The sequence below is a fragment of the Carassius gibelio genome, chromosome A3, assembly GCF_023724105.1.
Source record: "Carassius gibelio isolate Cgi1373 ecotype wild population from Czech Republic chromosome A3, carGib1.2-hapl.c, whole genome shotgun sequence".
NCBI lineage: Eukaryota > Metazoa > Chordata > Actinopteri > Cypriniformes > Cyprinidae > Carassius > Carassius gibelio.
Genome location: NC_068373.1, coordinates 26935280 through 26955319, shown reverse-complemented (window position 1 = coordinate 26955319; position 20040 = coordinate 26935280). Strand labels below are relative to the sequence as shown.

Here is a 20040-nt window from a genome sequence, read left to right as displayed (position 1 = left end):
ATCGCTATTTATTAAAAGTCTGACACTGGTGGTTAATTAGGCTGTCAACATAATGTTAAAAATGACCAAAAAACATCGAGAAAGAACAGCTGAGTCTTACCTGTGAAAGATACCACCCCGAGATCTGTTTTTATTATCGTGTGACGGTTTGTAGTAGGGGTGCTCCGATCAGATCACGATCGGCCGATCATTAATGCGCATCTCATCATTAAAGCCGGTTCTCTAATCAGCGGTTAATTCCATCAGGTGCGTGATTTCACATAGAGCAGCTGTTACTACACAGAGCCGTTGTTAACTGAGAAGATGGGCCAATAAACGCTGAAAATTAACGTGATTTGCGCATCTTCTCTATTAACAACGGCTCTGTGTAGTAACAGCTGCTCTATGTGAAATCACGCACCTGATGGAATTAACCGCTGATTAGAAAACCGGCTTTACTGACGAGATACGCATAACGATCGGCCGATCGTGATCGGAGCACCTCTAGTTTGTAGGTGTCCAATCTGTTGATGAGTCAGGTGCGTTTTCTTCTGTCCTGATGTGAGAGTTGCCCGCTCCAATATGGCGGCGACGTTGACGTGCGGTCGAGTGGCCAATGAGTTGGGGGTAACATTTACAAGAAAATATCAGTTACCTTTTCAAAGAAGTAACGCCAGTTACGTTGTTTTCCAATTTATTGACTGACAAGTGTCCTGTGCCCATATTGGGAGAAATCGGAAAGAAAAAAGATTTAGTATTAAAATAGTGATACGCAAACTAAGAATAAGTAAAATAAAAAAAATGTATCTAATCCCTATTTTATTAACTAACAGCTTTGCTGCTGACCTTGGATTATCCAGTTCAACCCCACTAAGCAAAAATGACTTCAGATAAACTAACAATTGTTTTTTTATTGAAGAATGTTTTGCTGTACAGAGTAGACGCAAATTTATTTTTCCCTTCAGTCTATTCATAACACTTTTTTGGTGTGAAAGAGCTTTTACATTTGCCATATAGAACTTCTTAATTAAGCCCTGCTCATATTTATCACATCACATAGCATGTGCATCACATAACGTGAAAAGTAACGCAAAAGTAGCATAAACGCATTACTTAAAAAAAAGTAACGTGATTAGTTACTTTTTTTAGGGAGTAACGCAATACTGTAATGCATTACCTTTGAAAGTAACTTTCCCCAACACTGATTATTCCACTTCAAAGCATAACATTTTTTTATATTGTTGTTATTGTTATCATGGGGTCTATATAAGAAAAAAAGTCTTATATTTACATTTTGTGGTTTTCATCATTACCTGCGTTTTTCAATTATGCTGCCAACACACCTTTATTTATTAAAAATGTTCTGTATATTTAGAGCGACTATCCATTATATTTTATACAAATAATTATTGAGGTTTTAAATCTTTTTTTTTTTTAGCAATTTTTAATGTTCTGTATATTTAGATGTCTTTATTACTACATGTAATTTTTTCTTTCATCAAAATATTTCTCTTTACACTATTCTTCTCTGCGTCTTCAATCGTTGCTTTCACATTTAGTAAAAAACACATTTTAGATCCTGAAACACAAGTTATATTTTCCAGGTGTAAAATGCTTGGTTACATTTTAAATGCCAAATTTGAATGTTACTTTTGGACCAAAGCGACAAGTAGAACCAAAACACCCTGAGAAGAGCATTCAAAAATACAGCAGAAATCAGATATCCTCCAAAATAAAATCCTTTATTACAAACACCACACATCCTTTAAACGTTGCTCGGAAAAATAAAGGTCCCCCACCCAAAACAGTCAATTATACAACAACCTGACACATCACAACTTTCACAATCACGTAACCATTTAAAACAACTTCACATGTGCATTCATAATTTAAAAGAAAATGTTGCATGTTGCTGGTCAAACAGAAGAAAATAAAAATAAAAATCATAAAACTAAAGATTTACAGCTTGAGATGGATGCAGCCTATATTTGTACATGTCTGAATGATTAAAATCACTCGAGGACTGAGCGTCCCGTCATATTAACAAAAGATCAGGTCCTCACAATGCGTCGCTTTGGGTTTATTTCACTTCTCCCTCGTGAGGGCAGTAGTTTGTGGGGAGTTCACAGATTTGAACCTCAAAAGAAACATGAAAATGCACTAGTTTGCACAAAGTTTAGAGACTGCTATTTTTTTTAGCTCAGGTGTTCAATAAAAATAATTACAATAACAACAATCAAAACGAATGATGCTCCTTGTTTGGAAATGATGCAGGACTGCACACAGCAAGGCGGGTTTATCGATACTGGTAGTTCATACTGGGATCGCCCCGGCCGTACCCTGCTGGTCCACTGTTATAGGAGGTGGAGCTACCACCGAAATTCTGGTTGGCTCCGCCCTGTGAACCGTAGTTTGACTGATTGCTGTAACCTGTGAGAGACCAATCAGAAATAGTAAAAAAAACAAAAAAACAAAAACAAATCTACATTGAGCAGTTGAGGATGACGGCTATAATGAAAAAAAAATTGATAGTCATACTAAGACCACAGCTATAACAATACTGACAATATTTTTCTTTCTGATTTAGTAAAAAAAAAAAAATATTGACAGCCAATAAGATTAAAGATCTTCAGCATTTAAAGCAATAGACGGTGTAACTTATAATAAACACAATGTTGGAGTTATTGTTAATGTACTTGTTCTTATAGTTTTTAGTGTGAATGGGTCTTAAAGGAACATTAAATTAACTTAAAATTAGCTGAAATTGAAATAGAAATGTATCATTTCATTTATTGCTCACCAATGGTTCCTCTGCAGCGAATGGGTGCCATCAAAAAATAAAATAAAAAAAATAATCCACACCACTCCTGTCCATCATTGGCTTGTGTCCATCAAGTAAAAAGCTGTGTTTTTGTAAATAAATTCATCATTAGGGTGTTTTATCCTCAAACGTTGAGCCCAAAAGTCTTCATAATCCATAATGCATCCACCAGTGAAAAAGTTCATCCCCTATTGTTCGCTCACTTCAAAATCAACCCACATAGCTGTTCATAACTGTTTTGGACTGCTTTAGCTTGATCTGTGAATAATTGTTTCCCCTGATCATTTTTTTTTTTTTTACTGGAGAAAACAATATTATGGATAGAGCATATTTTAGCTAGAAGCGAAAGTTTAAAGTTAAAATGTCTTAATGCATTTATTTGTTTGTTTGTTTTTTAAACAAAGCTTTTTGCTCACACACATTCATTGATGGATAGAGTGGTGTGGATTTCTGTGATGTTTTTATCAGCTGTTTGGACTCTCATTCTGACGGCACCCATTCACTGCAGAGTATCCATTGGTGAGCAAGTGATGTGACGATACATCTAAATCTACATCTTGGATGGCCTGAGGGTGAGTGCATTTCCAGCAAGCCTCAATTTTTGGGTGAACTATTCTTGTAACCCAGAGTGTTTGCGTCACCTTCATAGCTGTATTCCTGTCCTCCGGTCACCTGTGAGGGATAAGCAGTGCTGTAGTTGAAGTTTCCACCTCCACCACCTTGAGCCGGACCGAAGTTCTTTTTCTGTCCGAAGCCCTGGCCGTACTGACCAAAGGAACCCCCTTGGCCAACTCCAGGCCCTTGAGGCTTGGTGTTTGGATGCATGGGTGGCTTCTTGGCAGCCGGTTTGGGGGTTCCAGTAGGGGACGAGTAGCCACCGTCACTCTGATAATATGAGCCGAAACCAGTCGCCCCTGCTGCTCCCCCAGAGGACAGGTTTGCACCTGGACCTGATGATCCAGGACCCGAGGCCACCGGTCCACCATTAGACCCTCCATTATTAAAGAAATCTGAAGAGGAATGATGCAGTAAATGTTAACAGACGGACAATTAATTCTAACTGAATTCACGTTATAAATCTGAATCAACATAATACTGGCTCTTATGTAGTGAACAGAGCAAAAGTTTTCTGTACACACTTAATACAAAATATAGAACCACTGACTTAACCACATTTTTTTCTCGCTCTGAAATAGTAAATGTCTCACACTACACTTTTCATTCCATTTACTTCCACTTAAACTCATGCAAATGCAAGCTCTTGTTAAGATGTTTCACATTTCGCTGCTCTACAAAGTTCAAGTTTGGACCACATCAAGACGTGAGCAATAGAAGACCAATATGTCCTAGCAGATTTAGAAGAACTCAAAATTTGCAACATTGCAGGAAAGTGGGGTATATTGTAGATTTTTACATTTTGGATTTGTTATATATTGAAGAGGAAAAAAAAGGGTGCTGCAGAGACTGACGTCATATCATGACCATTGCACTGTCCAAAACAATTTAGCATGCTCAAAATCAGCTAAATACTCATTTAGTTTTGTAAATCAAGCTATCTTTGCTATTGGTCTTTGAAAATTTGTAAATAAAGACTTTTCTTCAAAGACTGAATATAAGAGGCCAAAAGCTCTTAGCAAATGAACAGAAAAGTGAAAATGGTTTTTATCGTAATGCCAAAATATTTAATAAAAACATACATTTACACACACAAAAAATAAAAAATTAATAAAAAATAAAAAAAACACACTTCACAAAACCTGACCAAATAGTTAAATTTTCAACAGATTAAAAAAAAATGTATATAGATATAGGTTTGTAAATTAACTCCGATGTACTGCAAAATAAGACGTTATCAAAAAAAAAAAAAAAAAAAAAAGCAAATAAACCCCATTTTTTTTCAATTGATAAAATTCTGATATTTAAAATCTGTGCCTACTCTTCAAAAAACCCAATTTCTCACAACCAATAGCATTCACCACTATTAAAAAAATAAAAAATAAATCAACTTTAAAACATTAAAGACATGGCAATTTATTGAAGGGACAATTAAAAATCCATCAGGAACATTATTCCAGGAAAAACAACTAAACTGTTGGCAAAATGGCTTCTACAGTGACTTGAGAGCTACAGTGAAGATAGTCATTATGAAATGTCAGTCCGCTACTTTGTGACCGTCCACCAGCCAATCACATTGCTCGACTGCACTGATCACGAAACAAATAATACGTCAAAGTGTCTTGCTTTTCTTGATTTCCGTAGGCAGAATCTCCCGTTCACATCCACAGTGTTAGTTTATCGTTGGTGCAGGTGTTTTGAGGTGAAATTGTAGATGATACATCACAAGGAAACGAGTTCATAGTGTGGGTAACCAGTGTTTTTTCCCCCCTCTGTCTCTATTTTTCATGTGTGCTTATTGAAAACATTGGGCGGTTTATGTCGCAAACTCGTGGTAGCCATAGGAGTCTGAGACAAAGTCACCTAAAGGGTGAAACAGAGCAGAGAAGCACAGAATTAGACGTCTTCTGTGTTTGCATGCCATGACAAACGTCACCAGGCATGAGTCAAGGACGTCAATCAGTTATCATCAAGGTCAAAGATCATTGTTTTTTAGATTTCTCTGCTCCGGTCACCCTCAAGAAGGTCTTTCCTCAGAAAGTGGCGTTGGCATGTTGGAAACATTTCTCGTTTTTCGCCGAGGAAAGTTTGCGTCCCATGGCACAACAAAGCAGAGAAATGTAAAATCAGAAGGAAAATACAATAGTGGACACTCGCATTATAGAGATCATTAACATGTCCTCAAAACTACCAGAGCAGAATCTAAATAGATCCAGAGTACAGACTATTGAACTCGAGATGAAGTCAAAAATGGCAAGAACTTATGCCATAAGAGTCTTGTGGTTAAAAAAAACTAATCAACAAGAATAAAAATGCTAAAAAAGGTATATAAAAAAAGAAAAGAGTAGAATCAGTGAGAAATAAGAAAATACTCACTGTAGCCAGAGTTATTGCCGCCATATCCATACGTCCCATATCCACCTAAGGGGAGATGAGAATATAGAGAAGAATGTGTTTGTTCAAATGCAAGTCAACAGAAGTTTTGTTTAATTAGACACAATGTGAGGTATAATGCATAGCAAAAGGAAGCCATTAGTTTAAAAACTATATTCTTTAGGCAAAATTTGGGGCTGCAAAAATTCACTTTTTGATAAACAGAGACTTTAAAAATTCATAATTCAGCACACAATGTGTTTGAATTGTAACAGTACTACGATATATATTGTTAGATCGATGAGAAAACGGCACTGAAAAACAGCAGGAAAAGAGAAAAGTGCTACCATTCGGTAACGGTAGACTTGACTTAGAGAAAATAACTGAAAAAAGCTCGACCCTAATACTCAGTTGTCATTTATTTAATGCCTAGAAAAACTGTCTTTTTTTTTTTTTTAACCTCAAATGTCAGGTTCATTTCACTGTTTTTTTTTTCACCAAGACTGATGTCAGAAACTTCAGGTGTCAGCTGACGTTACGTGTAATTTTTACCCATATTCATTGAAAGTAAGGTATTAAAATGTTTCATTCAAACACTGCTGGGTCTCTGAGTGTTGAGGTTTGTAATGCATTTGTGCATGTGATGCTTTCAGACAGCAACAGAACTGTACCTTGATTGAATCCTCCACCATTGTTAAATCCGCGCCCTCGGCCCCTGCCACGTCCTCTTCCTCTGCCCCTGGGATTGATTCCCATGTCTGCAGGCGGCCCACTCATCATCCCAAATCCAGCAGGGTGCTAAAATTAGCAAATCGGACAATTATACATGGAATATATAAGTGGAGATAATAATAGAGACTGAAAACAGAAAGAAACAGGCATACCATTGGAGGCATTTTCTTCTTCTTGTTTGCCTCGGAGTTGGAGCCTTCTGGGAAGAGCTTCTCTAGGGCCGCAAGTGCTGCGTAGGCCTTTGCCACCTTTTTATTGGATCCGGTACCTTGAAACTTTTGTCCGTCGATCTCCACCTGAAGTCAGGAAGGAAAAAAAGAGAGAAAAGCTTTTATTACTCTATCTACAATGTGTAGAACTAGAATGTGTGTCAGAGTTGATATCCTCACCTCCATGACGAAGCGCTTGTCGTGGCTCCCGCCGGTCTCAGAGATGAGCTCGTACTTCAGTCCCCTGCGCTTCTCGTTCAGCTCCATGACGGGGTTTTTTCCGTGTTTGGTTAGGATGGGCCCCTGCTGTCGAGCACTCTGAGAAAGCGAAAGAGGAGGAACAAGCTTTTAGAAGACTGAATACCACACATCATTAGAGGTTTGCTGCAACTAATCAGTCAAAATTATACCATAATGAATTTAATTTACATTACAGTTAAAGTTAGTTATTCAGTGATGCTGTACAATACTGTTTAGAATTTGGGGGTCCATAAGAGGTTTATGCTAAAAATATATTATACTCAACAAGGCTGCATTTATTTGCCTAAAAACATTTATATTGTTAAAAATTATTACTATTTAAAAACAGTCGTTTTCTATTGTTATATGTCTTAAAATTATTATTTATTTTTTTAATGGCAAAGCTGAATTTTCAGCATAATTTCTCCAGTCTTCAGTGTCACATGATCTTTCAGAAATCAGTCTAATTTGCTGCTCAAGAAACATTTCTAACTATTATCAATGTTGAAAACGGTTGTGCTGCTTATTTGTTTGGAAACCTATTTCCCTCCTCAGAATTCTTTGATGAGTAGTAAATACATCATTTAATTAAAATAGAAATGTTTTGTAACATTATACAAGTCTTTACCATCACTTTCGATCAGTTCAACAGAATACGTGCACTCATTTTTATTTTGCATCATAAAACGGCCCACAAGATGCTCTTTAATGATACATGTTGTAAAATATATCCTCTGTACCTCGTCAGTGGGGCTGTCTGCAGTTGGTGCTGGTTCTGGCTCCATCTGGGTCACAGCGGGCAAAGTCTCCTGTGTGATCACCGGCTCCTCCTGTTTCACCACTTCAGCTGCCTTTTGCTCCAATCCTGTTGGCAGACCCATGTCTTGCAACACCTAAAAAAGGAGTTAAAAAACTTAGTTTCTAGTTTCAGACTGATTCAGTCAGCCTTCTTCTGCATCACTGTCTCTTACTTTGACAGCTACGTGTAGTTTCGCAGTGCGTTTGGAGGGACCAGAAGCTTCAAAGTTCTTCCCGTCCACCTCTACAGCCATGGTAAACACCGGCACATGGACGGGCCCAGTCTGAGAGATGAGTTTGTACTGTAGACCCGGCTTCAGCTGGTTCAGACGCATCAGGGCGTTCATGGCCTGTGGCGGCTCTGCCTTCTCCTCTGGAGCTGAAGCCCAGAAGACAAGTTATATTTGTGTGCTATGGTGTGCATAACTCCACTATAAGAGGATGTGAACATGTGAACAGAATTTACATTTCTTTTGCAATTTCTTCTTCTTCTTGTTAGGATTCTTCTCATCAGTAGCCTCCTCCTCCTCGATGGGGCGTTTCATTGGTGGGACGTAGGTTGTGCTGGGCGGGATTTGAACTATGGAGATGAAAGACGACAAAAGTCAAGTTTCTCCTTCAAAATAGATGGATCTGTTGCACAACAAAGCATACATCAAGTAAAGAAAAATGTCCACTCCCACTCAATTTTACCTGTGTAGTCAATAGGGGTCTCACTCCGTGGTTTTCTGGGCATTTTTGAAGGAAGTGGGTCCATACCAAGCACTTTGTGCAGCTGTCCAAAAGCTGAAAGCCTTAAGGCATGCTGTTAATCAAAAAATTTGACGTCACTCATAATGCAAGCAATCGAATGCAAAACTTTGCAAAATTGTGGACAAACCTGAGCACTTTGGGTGATGTCCTCCCGCTGCTGGCGATCCATGTGACCAATGGCATCTGTTGGCTCCTTTTCGCAAGGGTCACAAATGCCTGAACCATCTAAAGCAAAGAGATGCACATTCAAATCTATACATCTCAGTCAAACATAATACTGATTGGTCAATACAACACTACTTATATTTTTTTAAAGAGCGCTTTATTGCAAGGGTGCTGTAGTGTGAACACAGAGCACTCAAAATGGTCCCTCACACTGTATACTGATATACTGACAGACAGTCATTTTGCAATCTATTTTAGATATGAAATGCAGAGCTGACGTACCAGCCATGAGGATTCCAGATGCGAGACACTCAAGAACTCTTCGGAGAGCTTCTCCTGCTCCCATTGGCCGAATCCCAGTGCCGATCGCCTTCTCGCACAGCAGCTCTAAGGGCTTCAAGAAACAAGAGCTACATCACATGGATGCCAACATATAAACGTTTCCTAATACTATTTATATCCAAAATATTATTAACAGAAAAAAAAAAAAAATTAAATTATAATAATAATTATTATATCACATCAATTCTCAAATCGTCATGAGGAATCAACATTTTATAATGAAAAAAAATATTTGAAAACTACTTAAAACAGCTTACTTTTTCCATGAATGTACACATAAATTGTAATAAAATAAATTAATCAAAATTAAAATCAGCATTTTTTTGAAGACTATATAAAGTGCATGATGTGTTGATCAATCAATCGCACATCAGCTTTAGTGTGGCTCTTCTAGGAACTATTTTCTTTGGAAAAGTTGAACAAAAACAAGACACAATATTAACCTTTTTAATAGGGATGCACGATAATATCGGCACAATATCGGTATCGGCCGATAAAAGCTTAAAATGACCATTATCGGTATCGGCCGATATGAATATTTCTGCCGATGAGCCAAACCGATATTCTCCAAGTGAAATAATTGACCTGTTTTTCAGATGTGAATGTCTGTCTACATTTGTAAAATAATAAATTTATGGTAGAATCAGTACAGAAGAGATACATGGATTTCTCTTCAGTAAAATTAAAGTTTAAATATATCAGTATATATTTGTATATATATCGATATCGGTATCGGCATCGGCCAAAATTATTTTGAAAATATCGGCATATCGAATATCGGCCAAAATCCAATATCGTGCATCCCTACTTTTTAATAAACTTGTATAAAATCTTTATTACATTTAAAATCATGCAGATATTGAAGATAATGTGTGGGTGTGTTAAATAAGTTCATTTTAATGTGTTATTATCATACCAAATTAATGCATTAAATCGACAAAAATGGGGAAATGGGCAATTTAATGCAATTCACTTATCAAGTCTGCATTTCAATGCAAAAATAAGTAAGAAATGTTCAAACAAAAAGATAAATTAGAAGACATGCTACAACGGCATGTTATATCCCATTTCCCATTTACACATATACATATATTTAAGGCTAGTGAACCAGTTCATTTTCTGTGATTAGAACGCAAGGCCATTCTATTTTAATGCACCACAATATAAATGATACGTAATTTTACACCAGCTTTTGTTGCAATTTTTTTAATCTGCCACCCCTATAATCTCGGGTTGTTTGTGTACTTACCCATCCTCGCAGAGGGGCCCAGGTAGGAACACGAGCACAGAGGTCCCTCAGGATACGGATGACAATCACACAGGAGCGTAGTCCATTAGCCCTGGCCTAGAGACAAAAGCAGGAGGGACACAAACCACCAGTTTATCTCATGCACTCATAATGTGGCACAACACCAAAGCAATCAACAAACAAAGAAAAGGGGTGAGATTTGCAGATACTGAATAATGTGTGTCGATAAGCATTAGCAATGTAGAGAGGGCGGCAAATGGTTTAGAGTTATAAAATAACAAATTGAAAAAAGCATATTACTCAGTTGAGAAACTACATATATGACAGAGATTAATAGAGTAGATTAAAAACATCAAGCTGAAGAGATGAGGAACACAACAGGGCTTGTGTTTGCGCTTGGTCTTCCGATTAAACATTAAATAACAGAACTCAGTTGATACAAGCGAGAATGTGCTAGAAGATATAGATATGGATTTAATCTCGGAAATGCAGCTGCATCTTTAAAGCACTACAGGGCATCATTGAAACCATAAATACACTTATATGGCAGAAAGGTGCAATATTCCTTTTTGGCATGAATAAATGCTGACAAAGATTTTCTACAGGTACTTGAATTAAACATTTATAATAATGTTCTGTGTTCAACAAGTTTTAGGTAACATATATGCCTTTTTTTGCAGTAAAAAGATTAAATTATTGTGAAATTATTACAATTTAAGATTATATATTTAACTTATAATATGCATGTTTATGTTATATATCTAAAATAACTATATTATTTCTGCAATCAATTATTACCTACGTTAAAAACTTTTTTGCATATTTTTTTGGAAAATTATACTTTTTTTCAGGATTCTAAAAAAGTTTTTAATTGATATAGGAATCTTATATACTTTCTTTACAGTCTCTTCTAATCACTTTATACCCTTAATGAATAAGCTATCCATTTATAATTTTTCTATTGCTATTCTCATCCGCATTCCATTAGAACACTATATTTTGAACAAAGTCAAAATGAATTGCGCAAATCAATATTATGTCAAAAAAAGTATTGTAGTTAAATTGCACTGAACCCAGAACATTTCCAAAAGGTCAAATCGGATGATATTAAAATATTCTCCATTGAAGTGCGCCAAATGGTACGGCTGGATGCAGAAATATTGCACCTGCCATTTGTGTTGATGCATTAAAATTTAAAATCAAGGCGTTCAAAAACATCCATTATTAAAATGGTCTGTAAAAGCGGCAATGACGTCTCAAGAAGGTAATAAACAGCTATTGATGCGAAAATACACTTAATTAAATTAGCCAGGCAGAGGTCAGACAGCACTGACAAAGATGTCCTTCGCAACGCAATTCAAAACCATCCAGCAGGAATTTGACATTCTACCGGAGGCAAATACACTCCCACAAATAAATCTGACACAGAAAAACATCCACACAAACAACTGAAAAAAAAAAAAAGATACAGCTGGAAACAAGATTTACACAGAAACTAAATAAAAACAAACTCAACTACTAGAAGACAAATAAAGACAAGATGCAAACCTGGAACCACTTGGCGTGGCGGAGGGACGCCAAGGCAGTCAGGCATTTCTGCCTGTCCAGTACATCCGGGGGATCGTTGACTGATAGCGTTTCTATTGGCAGGTGGAATAAGAAGACAAGGTACAGTTTGACCAAGGGGTTTTTCTGTCTCACGGCCGGGGGGGGAGGAGGCAGATAACCCCTACCAACGGCAGTGGAGGGGAGAGGAGGGGGAACCCCCCTAAACAAGAGCAAACCTTCCTGTGCTAGAACACAACAGCAGGACAGAAATCTACATCCGGCTCTGTTCCAAACCCAAGTGAGGCTACACTCGACAATAAAAACCATAAACCGAGTCGTTTCCTACTTCCTACTTTCAACACAGATATATTGAACTTGATTTTTTTAATGAGCCTTTTTCAAAAAGAATAATTGAAATTGCTTTCACACATTATTAGAAAAATGTATTGGTATGCTAGAGGTTATTTAAATTATCCATTTAAATTTAAACTAAAAAGCAAACACAAATATAGAAACGTTCATGGTTCATTAGAACATGTGCAACTAATAAAATATATAGTTAACAAAAATACTGGATAAAAGACTATTTTTTAAATAGACAATCATTTATAAAGCTACTTTTGAATTAACTGAAAAATATTTACGTAAAATACCACTTTACACGAAAGTAAACCTTTTTAGATTAAATTTCTCCAAAAAAACAATCATAACGCTTTGGTTAGTTTTTTTTTTTTATGCCATGCCAAATTCCTTGGCTATTATCATGGCAAGTCACAATATTGAAATATTATAAAAGAGTATTTTAAAAGTCTATACATAATTTGCATTGCATAAAAAAATAAAAAATAAAAAAACCTCCAAAATGGATTAAGGGTTAACTGATAAAACTTTGTGTGAAAGTGTTGTCATAACACACTTGAAAAATGCATCTGCCAAAATGCACAAATGTAAATTTATGTCCAATGCATTACGGACTAACTATATGCGATGACGTCTTAGATTTTACCAATAATTTTCTGCTACTGTCTTCACCTATGATGCCTCAAGATGGCGTCTAGGCAGGCAGCTCACTATGATTTGGAACAGAGCCCTTGTGGCTGTATTTTGTGGCATGAAGGTGTGCGGTGAGTGATTGTTAAAGGGAGGTCCTTCTATGACAAAAAATGTGTGCATCAGTCAGATCTGAGTGCATTTGTGCTTTTCGAGTGACATGGGGGAACCCCTCCCCCTCGCCCCCTTGTTTTTTTTTTTCTGGGTGCACTGCCTTGCCCCTTCCGAGACAGAGAGCGTCCAGTTGGTCAAAGGTCCAGCGTCCCTAAAATTGACAAACTAGAAGGCTTGACAGAGAGAATCAGATTTTGAACCACAGGCAGCAGTAGTCAGATACACAAGAGGTATGATCAAAACGAGTCCACACTGCAGCAAAACTGATGGCTTGTGATGGTCTAAGGCAGGCGTCACTAACCGAGGGGTCACAGATAGGGCTAGGCTCTGAGATCGGCCTCAAGTTTGCTCTCGATTGACCCTTCGCTAAGCCCCGCCACATTTGGTTCCTGTTGCATCACTTGGTGCAAGTTCTGCTGGCACCAACCACAGGCGTGTTTTTTTTTTTTTTTAATTTGCACAAAGAGTGGTAAAACTTGATTGCATTATATACATATGTTTTTTTTTATTGAATTAAGATGGGACAATGCAAAATTATCATAATCTGCCCCTTTTTTTTTTCTTTTTTTTTAAGAGTACAAGTTTACAGTAAGATGAATAAAATTTGCAAAGGGAGAAGCTTTAAAAACAACTAAGATGGGCAAAAATGTGTTTCTCCATAATCAATATATAAATAACATGTCACACAATTAACATTTATGTAGGAACAAATGTTATCGTTACTGACCTTTTAGGTTTTCAATTGGGGGAAAAGGCAAGGTCACTGCAATCTTTACAACGTTAAAGATTTAGTAGCAACATTTTGCCATATTCCTGGTTAAAAACTACTGAAATGATGCAAACAAACAGAACTTCCACTGACAAAAAAAAAAAAAAGATAAACTAATAAATTGGAGAATGGCAAAAGCTGCCAAGATTGTAAAAATTGGTTTAGCCAAAGGTCAATTGTTTTATCTCACCCAAACAAGTTTTTATTTCACTGTTTCCCATTTCCAACATTCTAGCCCTAAAAAACTCTTTATTAAACTACAGATCCATTGAGTTACTGTGACCATATATTACCAGGATGGGTCTAATCTATTCTTTACACTGTGTCCTAATGTCTAGCATTATCTATAACCCTCCTGCCCTCCGTCCAGCCTCTTTGAGAAAGGCTTTGTCAACAAGTCCTGGCGAACAAAACCAGAGCTCGACAATACATCTGCTTCTCATTTTTGCTGCAATGCAAACCGTTCCACTTCTTCTCCATTATACGAACACATGCAAACAACAAGGTTTGTGATTTTGTTTCTTAATTCTCAGTAAGCCTTCATTAAACTCTCCTTTTAAATACTTCAAAGGGAACTGGGTCTTATTTAAAGCTTTCCCCATCACTTATGTTACTGTATATTGGGCCATCAACACTAACATCACACTGCATGGAACTGTGAGACTTCAGGTGACAGTAAACATCATAATCTGTGTTACATGACTAGTCTGAATACAATATCCCCAAGCTCCATTGAAGGCCCAATAAACAATATCCCTGCCTGATTTCATCCCATCTTGCTGTCTCTGGGGTTGTGGGGTGGTTAGAGGAACCATAAGGCACGTGATTTCAAACCTACCTCCAGCAGCCTGCTTCTCAGCCTCCTCCCGCACGAGAGGTGAAGTCATATGAATGGTGAGGGTCAGCGGTGGCTCCTTGGAGTTCTTGATGACAATGGTGGCATCGCGGATGCATGGTTTAACATCATATTTTTCTTCTGTGACGACCTGTAGGAGGTCCATGCATGATTTTAATCCTGCTTTCGTAGATAATGTTTAAAATAGGAGATGCAGACATACCTTTAGCTGCACAGCAAGGTTCTCAGACACTTTCTTCAGAAGGGTGATGGTGGGTTTGTCTTTGCACAACAGCACAAGCTCTAGGTCAAGATCTCCCTTCAGCAGGAGACCTTTAGCTACCAGCCCCACACGCATGACTCCACGCAGGGAACGTGTGAGGTGCTCCACTGACTTTACTTCACTGGAGGGGAAAATATGATGGGCAGTTACATGAGAGATACTAACACACACCATAGTCAAATTACATAGTGAACAGAAAAGGCACAATTAAATATTCTCACATCTCTTTCTCGCCATCTCCATCGGACTCCAAAGCATTCACTTTGACATTTCCTTTCTCCTGCTCATCCAGCCAATCAGAGACGGCCTTGAGGGCACGTTCGGTGTGGGACACCATGTTCTGCACCCCCTCCAGCTCCTCCTGGGTGGGATAGATGGAGGAGTGTTTGGCCATCACATGGCGGTCGTCGTTCACAAAGATACGCATGGAGCGATGACGAATGGGAGGCGGCTTCACGGAAACAAAGAGAAAAAAACATTCATTTACATGAGAAGTTAAACCAAAAGCCTGGGTGTCATTAAAATTTTTATTTTAAGAAAAGAAAACTTCTGTTTAATAAGGATGCATTAAGTTGATCAAACGTGACTGTAAACTCATTTATAGTGTTTCAAAATATTTATATTCCAAATAAATGTTCTTTTGAACTTTCTATTCATTAAAGAATTCTGAAAAAATTAAAAGCATAATATAAATTACAATTGTACTGAACAACACTCAAAATATATATAGCGTAATATGCCTATATATAATATGAACATAACTTAAGGGGGGGGGGGGGGGGGGGTACAATGGTGTTTCGTGTATTAAGAGTTGTTCACAGTGTTAAAGAGATGGATTCTCATGCTGAACATGGCCAAAGTTGTAAAAAATAATTTAAAAGAATGACTGAGAATTTCTGTGCCAAAATCTTACTTCCGGGTTGGTACAAGTTTCGGCTGTTTTTTTTTCAAACTTGGATCTAATGACATAGACAAGAGCGGAACTCCTTATATGAGCATTTCTCCCGGAAAAGCGCACCCGCACACACGTTGGCCAGAGGAGAGCGAGACCGCACACATCAACGCGCTTCAAAGTTGTCGGCAGCACTGCGTAAGAATTGTTCAAGAATGCCTCCAAATGAGTGCTTTTTTGGATGTGAGGGAAAGTTTACCATGTTCAGCTTCCCCAAAAACCCAGCGTTACATGAACAGTGGATGCAGTTTGTTTTTCCGGGCAGCAAAGGAGTGCATCGAGTGCGTTTGTGTGTTCTGGTCATTTGAGTGACGAATGTTTTATAAACAAGGCCCAAGTCGATGCTGGATTTGCACATCATTTGCTATTAAAACACGGAGCGGTCCCTGAGATAAAAGACCCCATGCATGTAAGTACAATTGGATCAGATTTCTGTCTTTTGTTGGAAATCAGCACATAAGTGAATATATGTTAATGTAAACAACACGAAACATCAGTATTATAGCTCCGACTACGGCACGTCTCCACCGAGCAGCATAGAGAACCCTCCCGCGGCTGGAGACGGTAATGTTTTCTCTTGGTTCATGCATTAACTTTGATAAATAAGTCGCACCTGACTGTAAGTCGCAGGACCAGCCAAACTATGAAAAAAAGTGCGACTTATAGCCCGGAAAATATGGTAAATCAATTACATTTTAATATTTGACCAAAGGCAATTTTATTTTGAAATTGTGATGTACAATAGTTGGCATGTTTAGACATAGGTTGATGTATTATCCTGTGCCGGCAAAGGTTTGTAATGATTTACGTTACAAATCTAGTGAGGTGCACTGTTTTCCCAGAGGAAGGTTTTTTGAACACAATTCAAATTGACTGCATATGCAGAGGAAGAGTTTAGCCCCTTTCACACATACAGTCTTCACTGGTAAATTACCGGCAAGTTATTATTAATAGATCATGAGTGAACAGGATCTCAAAATTTCAAGATTTCAAAAATCCCGGTAAATATGATTTGGCTCCGCTGATTAATAATTGGCTTTTATATGTAAATATATGAAAGATGGATATCTTTAACCATTGTGCCTCGCAGCTTTTTGTCGCGCTCCTCCATTCACCAGGGCTGCGACTATTATTATCTATTATTATGCTTGTCTTGTGTTTATAAGAGCAAAATATTCTGATAGGCTAGTAATGTTAGTTTAGTTAGAGAGTGAAAGCTGCTATCATACCATTGGTAGAGGAACTCATGGACTCAAAAGTGATAATCAAAAAGTGTTGTTGTTTTTTTTTTATGTAGCATTATTTTATTTTCTTTTTTTCGCAGCCAAACACTGCATGCCGGAGATCCCACACAATGCAGGAAAACTTTAATCCCTGTAATTAGTACTATCCGGAAGAAATCAGACTACAAGAAGCATTGATATATGTATACTTTACCATAATGGCTACAAAGTGGTTCTTCAGTTTGGCAGTGTTGGCCTATATGTGGCAGAGGAATGCTGCTCCAGTTGGTCTGTAATGAAAAACAACCAGTTTTATGTATAATAATCAGTCAAAACCTATAATGCAACAAACACTGCTGTTTAAAGACGAAGTCAACCAAAATACAGTACAAGTGATGGCTATATTTATTAATTCAGCAGGCACAAATGGAAGTTGATACAAAAAAGCATTGTCATGGGGTTTAACATTGAGGCTAAAAAAAGGATTTGAAGTAAAAACCCAGGTAAAGCAATTCTGATTGAGCTCCAGACTGCACACGAATCAAGGCCCAATACATTTAATCCTTCTACATGTCATGCACCAAGGGAAATGTTCACGGATCACAGGAACATCACATATTCGGATCTCCATGGAAACAGTGACTCAATACATACCATAATATCATTCAGAGATGCAGAACAAGCAGTTCAGAAAACACGAAACCTCCTTTACGCTAACCCATTTAGATTGGAAACCCATTTTATTTCCCAAACTGCAATCTTAAATAGATATGAATTTAAAACACATGACTGGCACGGTTTTTGAATTTCCTGAACCCTCAAACTCATTTCCTGCAATTGTTTCTATGCTTGCCACATAAGTGCGAAATCAGATGTTCACCAATGCTCTTCTCACCTTTAAGTCTATGCAGAACGTGTTTTTCATTCACCGCATATCTCCTAGAATTGGCAGGAAATGTGAACAGTCTGCTCTACAGCTGTGAGGCACGTTTTTCTAACACTGCTACTGCTATAAAAAGCTACAAACATCACAACTGTACTAACCTCATGCAAGAACAATAAAATGAGAAAAAAACAACTAAACTGGAATAAAATAAGTGGCAGGACAGACAGGATGCGTTGTATTATATCAGGGTCTTATCAACCTTTTAGATGCCACAAACGCTTAGTTTTAAAATCAAGCAACATAATTTCATGCATTAAAGGCCCAATTTATATTATTAAAAAGTAATGTGTAAAATATTACTTGGAAATTATTTAGTTGTTATACTATATAATATGCCTATTCACTGTAGCACACTACACAGTTTGCACATGTTTTCATAATTTTATTATTTATGTTAATCAATTAAAAAAAATACTTATTTTAATATTAAGCATGCCCTGGGTGTCCCAAAACTGCATTATGAAAATATCTGCATTATATTTTAGAAATCAAACAAATACATAATGCATATATATATATATATATATATATATATATATATATAGGGCTCTAGTGGGAGAGTTCTCCTCAAATATTACCATGTGGCATAGGTACTTCAGCATTGACGGAAATACATTTTGTGCTGTTGTGCAAAGAGAAAAACTATTAAGCTTCATTATAATTCATTATAATAATATTTTTTCGCTGTGCAACTTTATATCGTGTTGTACAATTTGTGCCCATTAAACAAGCAGGACGAAACCGCCCCTGTAACTCAAAAATCTCAGTAAAACATAAAACATAACAATACATCTCTTTCATAATCAACAAACGAGCAGGTTAGCGGATGTTGTGACTAAAGCAACACAATGTTGGAGGTAAACAAGAGAGACGCAGTCTACATCACAGCTGCGCGGCCATCTTACTGCAGACAAACAATGAGAACAGCTCATCTAGCTTCATTTCATAATACATTGGCTTCTTAAGATGTTCAAATAATGTTTGTATACGTAAACATGCCTAATAATACCCCAAAATGCTTTCTAACCTAGATTAGATATGCATTTGGTTTTAAGACACGGCCAGAGATAATGTTACTGAATGAGATAAAATGGTCGCGACCCTCCCTCAAAACAACTAACAACAGTGTCAGAATGTTTATTTAACTAGAACGAGACAGAATAAAATATTATTTAATTCTTTTAGGCATAAAAGTAAGATAAAATCAAGTCAAACAATGCTCAATTCTCGCCGTTTTTGTGAAATACATAAGGAGCTAGCTGCTAATCGCTAGCCATTTGGCCGTTGGCTACATAAATATTTAATTTCTACTGCAATTAAGTGTTTAAATTACACATTTTGGTTTAGATAAAAAAAGTACTCAATCGACCCATCTGCAGCTTAAAACACGTAAACCACTCAATATTTAAGGATGTGTGTGTTTTAATCATGTACTCACCAGCGTAGCGACAGGGATGCGCCGATCTACCGCTCAGCGTGCGCGAGCGAAGCTGGAACAGTGACACGTGATATCCGTTGACCAATAGGATCATTGGTACGCCAGAGGCAGATGTGAGTGAATGAGGAGGGCGTGGCTTTGTCATTCAGACTGGCGACTGCAAGATCAAACACGTCTTTTTCTTTCTTTCTTTCTTTCTTTCTTTCCTTCTTTCTTTAGCTTGGCAATTAATTCGTCAGCTGAGAAAATAATGTAAAGGGCTATGCAAATGAAAACAAATAATTTATTTATATTTAAATCAAACAAATAAATGACTATTTCTTGTGTTTTTATTATTAATTTTTGAGTCATAGACAGCGGTAGGAGACGGGCGCAGACGTTTGGGGGCGATGCAACACAAAGAAAAAGGCGACAAACGGACAAATTACACCAATAAATAAGTAAATAAAAAAACCAAGGATAACTGTTTTGATTCTTACTTGTATTATTTAACATAGTTTGACTAAAAAGGTAAAACAATGCTAAACGTGAGAAAGATGGATCAGTTCCTAACGTAGTTTGAGAAGTGCTTGATTTACTCACCTTACTGCTTTTCACTATCAGAAA

At 37.2% G+C, this 20040-nt stretch overlaps 1 protein-coding gene across 2 annotated transcripts; it reads right to left on the bottom strand.

The window, feature by feature from the left end:
* Positions 1-1702: 1702 nt before the first annotated feature.
* ilf3b (interleukin enhancer binding factor 3b) lies at positions 1703-19571 on the bottom strand. Of its 2 annotated transcripts, XM_052553379.1 has the most exons (19): positions 19435-19571; positions 17265-17340; positions 15097-15326; positions 14816-14996; positions 14596-14743; positions 11825-11916; positions 10277-10372; positions 8968-9079; positions 8648-8745; positions 8461-8572; positions 8234-8347; positions 7941-8146; positions 7710-7862; positions 6910-7047; positions 6673-6816; positions 6460-6586; positions 5792-5836; positions 3442-3810; positions 1703-2409 (listed from the first exon to the last, which is right to left on the bottom strand). In XM_052553379.1, exons 2-19 carry the CDS (start codon positions 17265-17267, stop codon positions 2276-2278), a joined length of 2502 nt encoding a protein of 833 aa, XP_052409339.1. In that variant the 5' UTR covers positions 17268-17340; positions 19435-19571; the 3' UTR covers positions 1703-2275. The 2 variants fall into 2 exon arrangements, with proteins under 2 accessions (XP_052409339.1, XP_052409340.1); XM_052553380.1 differs by lacking the exons at positions 1703-2409; positions 3442-3810 and adding an exon at positions 4816-5278.
* Positions 19572-20040: the final 469 nt, after the last annotated feature.